The 12,928-nt window shown below is 46.5% G+C and overlaps 1 protein-coding gene across 2 annotated transcripts in view; it reads right to left on the minus strand.

Annotated features, from left to right (window-relative positions):
- LOC121540255 (breast cancer anti-estrogen resistance protein 3) overlaps positions 1 to 12,928 on the minus strand; it is a 63,224-nt gene that overhangs the window by 2,903 nt on the left and 47,393 nt on the right. For both annotated transcript variants that reach the window (XM_041848982.2, XM_041848983.2), the window contains 6 exons: positions 8,882 to 9,010; positions 5,285 to 5,730; positions 4,518 to 4,618; positions 3,168 to 3,946; positions 1,964 to 2,079; positions 1,681 to 1,852 (listed from right to left, as the gene is read on the minus strand). In XM_041848982.2, coding sequence (XP_041704916.1) covers positions 1,681 to 1,852; positions 1,964 to 2,079; positions 3,168 to 3,946; positions 4,518 to 4,618; positions 5,285 to 5,730; positions 8,882 to 9,010 — 1,743 coding nt within the window. The remainder of the gene's footprint in view (positions 1 to 1,680; positions 1,853 to 1,963; positions 2,080 to 3,167; positions 3,947 to 4,517; positions 4,619 to 5,284; positions 5,731 to 8,881; positions 9,011 to 12,928) is intronic.

Raw genomic sequence — 12,928 nt, forward strand, 5'->3', positions numbered from 1 at the left:
TAACATGCTATACATGACGTCAGAGCTCAGTGGCTGTACAGTAACATGCTATACATGACGTCAGATCTCAGTGGCTGTACAGTAACATGCTATACATGACGTCAGATCTCAGTGGCTGTACAGTAACATGCTATACATGACGTCAGATCTCAGTGGCTGTACAGTAACATGCTATACATGACGTCAGATCTCAGTGGCTGTACAGTGACATGCTATACATGACGTCAGAGCTCAGTGGCTGTACAGTAACATGCTATACATGACGTCAGATCTCAGTGGCTGTACAGTAACATGCTATACATGACATCAGATCTCAGTGGCTGTACAGTAACATGCTATACATGACGTCAGATCTCAGTGGCTGTACAGTAACATGCTATACATGACGTCAGATCTCAGTGGCTGTACAGTAACATGCTATACATGACGTCAGAGCCCTGGCTCTGCGCTTCACAGCTCTGTGTGGGTTTTGATGACAGCCATTCTGAACTTGAGCGCCGCACACGACAAGAAGTTGCCCCATCCCTCCCACTAATTGGGCAACTTTTTCAAATTTTTTGTTGCCTGAGTGAGGGAAATTCTGTAAATTAAGAGGACTTTAAAATGAGACGTTGAGGATTATAATAAATACAGCTTTGATGTCATACAAGCAAGCCAAACACCAGTGAGTCCAAATGTGCACTTCACATTTCCATATCATAAAACTCATGTCATATACAGTGTCAACGTTTATGGTCACTATGTTTGATGTACAGTTACAAGATGACAATGCGTCACGCTGGGTTGTTCTGAGTGAGTGAGTCTGTTTGTCTAATGTGAAGAAAATCTGCCACGGAACACGCACCTGAATACACACACTACTCCTTTCTATGGCAACCAAAATTACAATCTGTTTCTCTGAATTGCTTTGTGAAAGCCTAACATTGTAAGATCGTATTTTATAACTTAGCTAGTCATGTTGGCAATAGAGCAAGCTTTCAAATTATGCCCACCTGACCAAGATTGCGATTTATAATAGACTGTTTTTAGATTGCGTAAACAACAACAGTAATTGTGTGATGGCGGGGATGCAGGGTTTTGTTCCAAACAAATCAACTACAAGTGTGCTTGCTCTAGTTCCACAACGGCACAGCTAGGAGAGCTCAAAAAAGCACCTTATAGTTGACGTTTGAGTCATAAAAGTGCATTGACATTACTTAGGCGCTGTGCACACTTTCGAGAGGTGTGTGGCCACTTGGAGACACCAGTTAGTCCTCTCACTCAAACCCTTGTCATTTTTTTGTCTTATGTTGCACCTACCCCACATTTTCCAGGAATAGTCTTATCATGCTACTGAATGTATCCAGAGTATTCTCAGATTTCGTTATCAACAAATGCGGCGAAAAGTACAGTAAATGTAAAATGCACAAAATCAACAGTGTAATGTTTGGATTCAGTCTTGTCAGGTGAACTGTTGTCCTCACCTTTGGTCTAATAATTTCCCCATAATCTCTAAACTGTTCCCTTTCAATAGCTACCATGGTTATGCGTTTTCATATTTCTTCTGTAAGAAACATTTCAATTTAGCCCTATCCATATAGGCCAATTCCCACAAGTGTGAAGGGTTAAGGACTCATCTCAGACCACGTGGTGGGTTTGGGGGACCGTGTCTTATGTGTCCGGCTGTATTGAGTGGGGTACCTGAGGCATGTCCAGTGCTTTCATGATGGAGGAGAAAGCGTACAGGTCCCCCATGGAGTCCTTCAGTTCTAGAGCCACCATGATGATGCGGTTCAGCGTGGCGGTCCGCTCCTCCAGACTTCCTGTGCAGCCCAGGATGTCCACGGCAACCCCGATGGCCATGGTGTGGTGCCTGGGTTACACAACAGAAAGTTCAGTCATAAGTCCCTATAACCTCTTGTGGTCTACATGTGGGGTCGCTAGCACCTGAGGAGGATTTGGGTGTGTATATGTGTGTGTTTACCTTTCCATCAGGTCTTGCCGCAGCTGCCTGCCATGGGGTAAGGTCACCAGCTCCAGACCAGAGGACACACCCATTTGACCTTTCACCTCCTCAGAGATGCCATGTACCCTCGCAATCTGTCAGGTACATAATTTTTTGTATTAGTGTGGTTTTGGAAGTGTTTTAGTATGGTCATGTTTGGGGAAATCCTATCATTGATCATTAGTTCCTTCTAACTGAATTAAACAAGCGACATCTCAAAGCAACATTTACATAACTTTGTACCATAGCTGTTTTCAACCACACTATAAAGATGTTCCCTTCAAGCCTAGGCTACTAAATTAAATTCACTGGTTTCATTTTGCACTTGTGTGGTGTACCACACCCAGACAGACTTAAGACACCTGTCTGTAAAAGGCCAAATACCAACGAGAGGAAATTATTGAAATGCCAGTCTGTCTCTGATGCCCTCTGTGTGCCTGACTGTGTCTAGCCACTTAGTTAGATGTTGCTGAAGAATGAGACCTGAATCCTAACTCATCAAACTGTCCTGCAAATTTACTCTGGGTATACAAAACATTAAGAACACCTACTCTTTCCATGACGTAGACTATCCAGGTGAAAGCTATGATCCCTTATTGATGTCACTTGTTAAATCCACTTCAATCAGTGTAGATGAAGGGAGGAGACGACAGGTTAAAGAAGGACAATTGAGACATGGATTGTGTATGTGTGCCATTCAGAGAGTGAATGGGCAAGACAATATATTCAAGTGCCTTTGAACGGGGTATGGTAGTAGGGGCCAGGCACACTGGTTTGTGTCAAGAACTGCAACGCTGCTGGCTTTTTCATGCTCAACAGTTTCCTGTGTGTATCAAGAATGGTCCACCACCCAAAGGACATCCAGCACACTTGAAACAACTGTGGGAAGCATTGGAGTCAACATGGGCCAGCATCCCTGTGGAACGCTTTCGACACCTTGTAGTGTCCATGCCCTGACAAATTGAGGCTGTTCTGAGGGCAAAAGGGGGTGTGGTGCAACTCAATATTAGGAAGGTGTTCTTAATGTTTTGTATACTCAGTGTATATCATCAATTCATGATGTACACTGAAATATCAGTTATGATCTCTGGTTGGGATTCAGCCCTGAGTAGGAGACATCCAGTAGGACTAGTGGTGAATGTAATGTGGGTATGGTGTGTAGTGGGACAGTGCACTGCAGTACCTGGCAGTCTGCCATGAGGATGTGCTTGGCGATGATGTGGTGGTCTTTATGGACCAGCAGCTCTTTGACTCTCTTCAGCACACTCATCTCGAGGGGTTTGTTCTCTGCAGGCAGCAGCCTCGACTCAAACTCCCCCGGCCGGAACACAGACGCAGTCTCCAACACCGGCCGCCGGAAGCTTCTCTCCTTCTCCTCCACAGTCTCCTCTATCTCCTCCATCCCTCCTTTTCCACCTCCTTCCACCTCTTCGCTGCCATTCTCCAGGGCTACGATGGCGTGGTGGTAGGAGCTGCGGTCCAGTTTGGAGCCGTGGCTGCTCCTCTGGCTCTCCTCTGTCCTCAGCCTCTCTACGTAACTGTTGTTGTTGGGCTGGGGCCCTGGGGCTGGGGCCTGGAGCCTGTCCCACTCTGCTGGGCTGCAGGGGCCCAGCTCACAGTAGTTCACTTCCGGGCTGGGGGGCTGCGGAGGCTGGAGAGCCTGGATCACATGCTGCTTCTTGGGTTTCAGTGGGGGTACAGGGGGACCCGGGGCTGGGGCAGCCAGGGGTTGCAGACGTGGGGAGCAGGGCATCCTGATGGAGGGCACCTTGCTGGGCTTAGGGGGGGGCTTGGGGCAGAGTTGGCTGTCTGAGCCCCGGATGGCCTCCCCAGCCTGGGTCTCAAAGGCCATCCTCCTTGGCACGGTGGGGCTGAGGGCCGGCTCACTGCCCGTCCTGAATACTGGAGACTTGGGGCTGGGCTGGTGCTCCATGAGCTGGGACTGGGGCTGGGGCCTGGAGCCTGGGGAGAGGGTGAGCGAGAAAGAGGTGAACATCATTATTTAAACCTGCACACTGCAGCCTAGCAACACCACACAGCTAGAGCCATGCTGTGTTCTGTAGCTGCTGCCTGGGAGTCCTGCTGTCTATTTGAAGTCTGACTCTGCATACAAAGCTTAATTACATTGTCAGTCACAGAATGGAATGCAGCATTTTGAATCTCTCTGATCTCTCGGCTCTTTTATGCCAAAGACTCAGACTTCAAGCACATCTATCGATTTCCATTTCTACTTTTATCTGTAATCCTTTCAGAAATACATTTATCTTCATCCCTAGCTCATGTCACACTTTTCACTTCTGAGTTGAAAGAATACAAAGCAACATTTTGAAGAAGAAAATATTAACATTTGCCTTTGAAATATTCCCACCCCTGTGCAAAGAATGCATGTTCACGGAAACAAGTATTTTGCAGGCTCGTCAGAGCTGTAAATCCTCTGACTGTAGCATAATGACAGGATATGAGAGAGAGAGAGAGAGAGAGAGAGAGAGAAAGAGGAGTATAGAGCGAGGGAGTTAGAGCAGACGGTACATACCTAGCGGGAGGAAGCTCTCTGACTGGTGGGTTTTGAGGGGCCGTCGTCTCTCCTGAACGTGGTTCAGACACGCCGGCTGGCTTCCACACTTGTCTTTGTTCCTGATAGACAGAAAGAGAGTGAGGAAGAGAAAGAGGGAGAGAAACAGAAGGAGAAAAAGAGAGTGTTCAATTGGACTGAGCCCTCTAGCTACCAACAGAGACACGTCCACTGGGCACACCACACCACTAACCCCTAGAGAAACCTGATACATTGTGTGCACTGTTTGTTATGTAAAATGGTACAGTGTAATTTGATGGGGTAATTTTTGTCCTGGTTTGCCTTGGTATTGTGCTCAGAGGTTGGTATTCACCATCCAGGCTAAACACCACTCCTTACTTTACCTCAGGAATGGTTTATTGTAGACGTGTACTTATCTCTGTTACTCCCACATTCGTGTTACAAATTTGGAGTGCACATGTGTTGTTTGCATGTTAGGCTATACATGAAATTATACGGAGCCAATTCCATTTGGACTAAACCCCTACAAAATTATATTTTATAGCTACCTATAAATTGCCTGCCTATAAATGTATGACGGAATGTACAGTGTCTATATAAGCTCCTGGCTGCAGAGGAAAATACATGGAACGTTATTGCTGTAATAAATGTATCTTGCGCCTGCAAGCAAGCATCTCCATTGTAGCCTACCGTTCACAGACAATTTCCAACTACATACACTATGTCCAGACCAGACAGGCCTGAACCGCTGTAGATAGCCTACTAACCTAAGCAGGTTCCCCCGTCCGAGGCTGTGGTCCTGGGTGTGTCCGTTCATGATGTTGAGGCTCAGGCGTTTAGACGTCTGGCTCTTCCTGTCGGGCAGGGTCAGGCCAGCCTCCACACGGACACAGGCCACCCCATACTTCTCCTCTAGGCAGCGCAGGGGCAAGGCCCTGTTGATGGGTTGAAAGATGATGGCCCCCACCACCTCAGTCACTGGCTTTCTGTTGCCCACATAGTAGCGCACCAGGGCGGGCACGCTGTCAAAGCCCTCCTTCTCAAACAGGTACTGCACCCGGGAGTAGGCCTCATTCATGGCCACCACCTTCTTGTTTATCTTAAAGTGCTGTGGGCTGTTCTTCCACTGGCAGGTCAGGACGTAGTTCCCAGGGCTGGACAGAGAGTCCCGGATCAGGAAGTCCCCATCTCTCTGGATCAGGTTCTCTGCCACCTGGACACCAGAGGACACATGTTGAGCACACATACACACAGCTATATAGCTCACACACTGTATTTTCAATATCACACAGTTAGAACTGTGTCTAGTGTGTTTTCAGTTTGTCACACTCGTCTCACAGTTGGATTTGTGGCTACAGGCGCTCTACTCCCTCTCACTGAATGGCCTTCTAAGTAACATGCTTGGCTCACTGAAAGTTTTTTCTAGTGCTACTGTTACTGTACTGTGACATCATGATACTTCCCAGAATGCTCTCTGAGCCCAGGCCACACAGCCAAACTGGAGGGTCAAATGACGAAAACCCCCAGTCACCTCATACATTGGTCTACACACTCCACTTCACTCATGTTGTTCTTCCAAACATTTAATTACTTTACTTTTTAATTAAGTTAGTATTGAACTAAGTAATTATGTTTATATCATCATGTTTTGGAGTTGGAAGGTTGAGGGTTTTTAATTAAAAGTTTTAAAAGCCCTCTTTTCACAATCGGGCTGCAGTAGCACCAGGAAGGAGCTTATTAAACCTTATTAGGATCACTTGGCAGCATGAATGCTGTTTTACAGTGTCCTTACGTAAAGTCTCTGTTCTACTGAGGAGGTGCAGCATGAGCTGTAAAACTGAGCGTGTGTGTGTTTACCAGTCTTATGCCACCCTGTCACATGACTGCAAGGACAAGCTCAAAAGAGCTCCATTTCTTATTCAGGGTCTCATCTGTGATTTTACACACGAGGCGAAGCTTTGGGTTTATCAACCCAGTCTGACGCATTCAAAGTCATTTGATTTATACCTCATGAAATTGCTCATTGAAATTGAGATCCGTATTACATCCATTAGCCATGCAATGTTATTTATATATTTCTGGCAGATAACCCTTGTGAAATGTTTTGTTGTGAAATTAGATGGTTATTGAAAGTGTTTCTTAAACAGCTATGTTTTTTTTTTTTACTGCAGGGAAAATTGTAGCACCACAAAGCCTTATTTGTTGTCTGTAAAGACATTAGGAAACTTTTCAACAACTCATTTTGTTTGAAGAAAACTCTAGGGTGACATGTGTGTAACTTGATAATTATTGAAATCTATATCAATGTCTCACAATCCTATAGCCAGCACAACTTGTTGAGCAACTTGAGTAGCCAGTGTTTTTCCGTATGACATACATGCACTGTGACAGCCTTTACTATCCCCATGCACTGGCATGGGGGAAAAAAACCTCCTCAATCACCTGAAGCCTGGAGCTGCTGATGTGTTCTCTAATGGTATAATGGGAGTGGACTGAGCTGATCTTACTAGTTCTAGTTGAGAGACACCCAGTCGTGTACTGTACTGTACCGTGTGTAGCTAACCAGGGCCTGGCAGAGCCATTGTGACTCTCACAATGCCTAATGGAGGGCTGTGATACATGCTGGCTCACACCCCTTACAAGGTCACACGTAAGACATGGAACAAGGCTGCAGGGCTCCCTGGCCTACACCCACTCCACTGGGAGATACAGTAGAACGAAACTAGGAGATGATGGGTGTACTGAGAAATGGGATTGGTGGCACAGTGAGCACAGATGAGCTTTTATCTTAGGGATAATGATTAGACTTATAGAGGCGTGGTCCCTGGCAGATCAGTGGACGGCTGTAAGAGAAGACGTTAATAAAAAGCATAATGTCATCTGATGGCACCCATGTGTCGTTACCATCAAATTAAGACCTGTCTCTCTCGCTCTGTGTGTGTGCTGAGGCAGACAGAGCATCCTCACTGAGGCTGGGGTTCATGGACCGAGCTCTGCGGTCTGAGCTTTCACTACTAAGTGTGTGTCAGCGCCGCTCTGTTCACACTGACATGTTCTCAGTGACAAGCTCTTAGTGAGATACTGATGAAAGCACAAGGTTGAAATGAAGCCCATTTCAATTAACCATGCAGCCTCATTCAGCCACAGTATGTCAAACTGACAGTGAGTCTGCCCTTTGATCACTGAGCCTCACACAGCTCAATGGACTCAATACAGCTAGTGCTGTAGAACAGACCTGTCAAGATAAATACTTATTTCTGTTGTTGACCTGTCCTTGTTTGTCTGATTCTGATCTGGCTCAACCAGTTTCAGACAAGCTGCTGCCTGAGAGTGAATCATAGGAAAAAACACTGTCCCTGATTTACTGTTCTGTGTATAAGCACTTCTTTGAGCTGAGCCCTGGGTGTTGAGGTGGGTCACTATCCTCACTAACTCTCCTCAGACTTTACATCCCTGTTTTCAAAACAAGGCTCAGCCCCTAGAGCCCTCAAACTCAAATCTGGACCTCGAAGTCAGTTCCACTGCGTTTTTATCCATTGTTCCTTTCTAATCAGGGACTGATTTAGACCTGGGACACCAGGTGGGTGCAATTAATTATCTGGTAGAACAGAAAACCAGCAGGCTCCGGACCTCGTAGGGTAAGAGTTGAACACCCCTGCCCTAGAGGTCAGAGGGCAGGGATCTGTCACACTCTGTCACAGCCTCCTCCTAAGTCCAGACCCTCAGCCAGCTTTTATTCTTTAGTCCACATGAAAGACACACAGCTCCCCTCTGGAAACCTCTAGACACACTGGGAGTTTTCACATATTTATGACGAGCTGCCTGCCAAAGTGTCTGAGCTCCCTGACTCTCCATTCACATAATACTCCCCAGTGTTACCAAACAAAGTATTGTGTTTGGTTGAGCTTGGACACATGTCTGTCTGGCCAGCTGTCCTGCTCTGCCCGGGTATGCGCAAGGTTTTGCATGGTTGCCATGTTTTCAGAGCGCCAGTGCTGTGATTCCTCCACAGGGTGGGTGGGTGACCAACAGACAGTGGGAGTGACAGGCCCCTGAATGAAATCAGTGCGCAACTGGACACCCGGCCGTAGCTGTTGGCAACAGAGGAACCCCTCCCCTCTCTGCATGCTATCATTGGGCTGGTCGTTTTTCACAGTAAGCCCCTCTCAGCTCCATCTCTTTATATGACTATCCTCTTTCACAAAGAGCCAGCGTGTGCCGCCGGCCACCAAAAAATACTTTATCAAGAATCCTTTGACCCAAGCTAAAATAAGGCTCGGAAATCATTAGACTCTAAAACAGTCAGGCAAACAGGCAGCCGAGTTGTCCCTCCAGAGTGTGTGTGGGTGTGTGTTTTCTTTTACCTGTCTGGGGATGGCACCATGGTACCAGGCGTGGCTGCGTGGTTCCTCACTGCCCAGCTTCAGCTCGTCCTCCAGCTCCTTGCGTAGTTTCTCCGGTGGGCCCTCCATTATGTACTTGTCCCTGGAGAACTGCACATAGACAGGAAGAACAGGCTCTTTCAGTACTGGTATCCTCACAGACATGTTTGCTGTACTGAGGGGGCACACTGTGTGCACTGCACTGGCTGCCTGCATCTATCTGTCGGTCTGTCTGTGTGCCAGTAAACCTTTGTAATATAACTCTCCCTCTACTGTATCTAGCTACCTCTCACACACTCTTTCTTTTTCTCTCTCCCTCTTTCTTTCTTTCTTTCTTTCTGTGTAAGCATGTGTCATACAGAGCTCTCCTCCCCTCTTTGTGTCCTGAGCTGTAATTTCCCAGAGCTACTCCATGCCGACGGCTCCAATTGGCTGAGGGCTCTACCTGCCTCTGCTTTGACTGCTGTGTCATATCTTGGCCTTGTTGCCACGCCCCTCTGCCCTGTCCTGCCCCAGCGAGAGGCCTACGGGCAGAACAACAACACACTCACCCTGACTACTGTGACACACACACTCATATACACACACAGTCCACTATTCCGGGCTGCTGTGATTCACACTAGGATTTACAAAACACACATATAGCAAAAAGGAGAAATGGGATGACCTCATTTATCATAGCAGGTACCTGCCAGGAAATACCTCTCCGGTTCATCATAAAGAGACTCTTCTCAGTCCTGCTTCAAAGGAAGCCTATCCTCTTTTACAATCAATAGACTTCCCCTCCACACTCTCTTCCTGCTTTGGCTTATATTTTCTAAACGCATTATAAATGGATTGGTCTGTTGCGCAACCTCTCTGTCTGTCCGCAATATATGTTGTACTGTGTTAGACGTAATACTTCTGGAGACGTAATGAAATTTCACTCCAGTGGCGCCACTCGTGGGGTTGAACCGAGCATCACTTTTCCACTTTATTAACTTGAGGTCCAGTAGACCCAGAACAACACAATACATTCCATAATGTTTTATAACTGTGCTGCTCTTTAAACCAACCCCCTGGAGATGGCAGGCAGCATTAGACTCTGGAGGAAAGTACTGTAGCCATTGTGTTCTTCTGGGTTGTTGGCACCCAACCTGCATCTTTCCAAAACACAATCTGAGGATTACAAGTGGCTGCCAAGACTTGGTTCATAAAGAGATTGTGCTGTAAAGTGGGTTGTGGGGGGAGGGAGTTGATTGGCTATTCAGCGTCGACCCTAAGGGTGAGCGATGACCAGTAGGATTATTGTGTTGCGTCAACTCAATACCTTCCTCCAGTAACCAATATTATACTTGGTTTTCTAATGCATTAACCTTACTTGCCTAGTGCTATCTTTGCCCCTGCACACTAAAACTGGTATTTCTGGGGAATATTGACATCACCAACAATGATCTGATATAACAATAGCATTGAGGACAGAAACTCTTCATAAAGCTCTGTTTTTCACTTTAAGGGACTGGGACAAGAACATATCGTACACCCATTTGTCCCCTTCTAAAATAGCATGAGGCCTTCTTGCCATTGGCTAACTGTTAGGAATGTTCATAATGCACAGTGTTTAGCTTCACTGACCACTTCCAGAAGCAGACACTCTGCATTGTGCTGCTCATAACAGGCAATTTGCTACCACTGTTTAACCCAGGGCTAAATCTGTTAGACTGTGCTCACCCTCGTCCCCAGAGAGAACATTTGAAGGACTGTATATTTGAGTTTTTTATGTTGTGGTCGACTGAATTATATGCCAACTATAACTGAAGTAAGGCTCCAGGAAATTATTTTTTATTTTGGCGGGTGGAGGGGGTAAGCATTGGAAACTCTAGCATGAGTTAATATGGTGCTATTTGTTTTACCAGAGAGCTAATTTAGTGGACTGAATCACTGTCAGCTACGGGCTGCTGCTATAGCTTTATACATCTTATTAGGCCCGTTGGGGAGACAGTGATTCAGTCCACTAAATTAGCTCTCTGGTAAAACAAATAGCACCATATTAACTCATGCTAGAGTTTTATATGTTTCAAAGGCAAGTCTCAGACTTAATTATGAGGCCTAGATGTCAGTACACTATGAGAGAGAGAGAGAGAGAGAGAGAGAGAGAGAGAGAGAGAGAGAGAGAGAGAGAGAGAGAGAGAGAGAGAGAGAGAGAGAGAGAGAGAGAGAGAGAGAGAGAGAGAGAGAGAGAGAGAGAGAGAGAGAGAGAGAGAGAGAGAGAGAGAGAGAGAGAGAGAGAGAGAGAGAGAGAGAGAGAGAGAGAGAGAGAGAGAGAGAGAGAGAGAGAGAGAGAGAGAGAGAGAGAGAGAGAGACAGAGAGACACAGAGACACAGAGACACAGAGACACAGAGACACAGAGACACAGAGACACAGAGACACAGAGACACAGAGACACAGACAGAGACAGAGACAGAGACAGAGACAGAGACAGAGACAGAGACAGAGACAGAGACAGAGACAGAGACAGAGACAGAGACAGAGACAGTGAGAGAGAGAGAGGCTTCCTCTAGTGAGGATACAGATGGCTGAGACTGAACCTGTAGAACATGAGAAAGCCTCCCAAATTATCCCCCATACAGACATACATGCTGAACTTACAGTGGTGGGCAATGTATGTGAAGCATTCAAGCTCTGTCCATGTCATGACAGTAGTAGTTAATATTCATCCTACACTGCATCCTTCGAGCTGGCAGGCCGTCACTTTACTGTGGACACGCACATACACACAAACACACGCATGAGTGTGCCTGCACACACACCCTGGGGGAGAAGGGGCTGTCAACAGCCGGTCAGCCATGTTTGATGCCCGCACGGCCCAACGCTCCCCTAGAAACGGCCTACTGCCCTGGGGCAGCTGAGGAGAGAGAGTCTGCATCTCACAAACACTGCCAGACAAAGCCAGAGATCCTAGATACTAGTGGTGGCCTGTGTCCTCTAAAGCTGAAAGTCTAGAAGTCACGGCTAATGGTAAGATTATTCAGAATGGTCAGAGACAAGCTTTTGGTCCATATGGTAAAGCAGTCCTGATGGATGTTATATACTGTAACTCCAGTCTTGAGTATGGTATCTATCCTATACCAGGCACTTTGATGGCCTGAGAGAGTGTTACATGGAGAAAAATCTGCTCTAGGGGGCTGAAATTAATTATGTTCTGACCCGCTTATGTGTACTCAATGAGTGATTGATTATCAATTATAAACCGGGTAGTTTGGGTCCTAGATGCTGATTGGCTGAAACTCTGCTTTGCATCATGCCTAAGAACTGTGGTATGTTTAAGCAATAAGGCCCGAGGAGCTGTGGTATATGGCCAATATACCACGGCTAAGGGCTGTTCTTATTCACGACGCAACGTGGAGTGCCTGGATACAGCCCTTAGCTGTGGTATGTTGGCCATATATCACAAACCCCGGAGGTGCCTTATTGCTATTATAAACGGGTTATCAACATAATTAGAGCAATACAAATAAATGTTTTGTCATACCCATGGTATACGGTCTGATATACCACGGCTGTCAGCCAATCAGCATTCAGGGCTCGAACTACACAGTTTATTATGGCAAATATACCACACCCCCTAGGGCCTTATTGCTTAACTATAACATACTTGTATAACATGAATGCCAGTGTGTCAATCAAATCAATCAATTCCTGGATATGCCCTGCTGTGCATCACAGGTGGGTGACCTCCCTGTGTGACTCTGTCAGAGCAAGTTCAGAGTGATACCATCCAGTGAGAATAGAGAATACTATAGGATAAGCATACAGTTCAGTGTAGTGTTTTACTGTCCTGAAATATCAACCAGAATCATATTTATGGCTCTGGCATTAGCCTCTGTCACAGGCTTTCAGGCATCATGCTATTCCCATGGACACGCTGACAGGGTGAACCCGTTTCACCGTTGCAGAAGGTTATGTGTGGCATGTGTCAGAGCTGTACTGTGTCGTTGCATGACTCTTTTGTGTGCCCCCACGGGTCTGTCATTGAACTGAGTAATGAC

Source organism: Coregonus clupeaformis, chromosome 26 (genome assembly GCF_020615455.1).
Source record: "Coregonus clupeaformis isolate EN_2021a chromosome 26, ASM2061545v1, whole genome shotgun sequence".
Classification (NCBI taxonomy): Eukaryota; Metazoa; Chordata; class Actinopteri; order Salmoniformes; family Salmonidae; genus Coregonus; species Coregonus clupeaformis.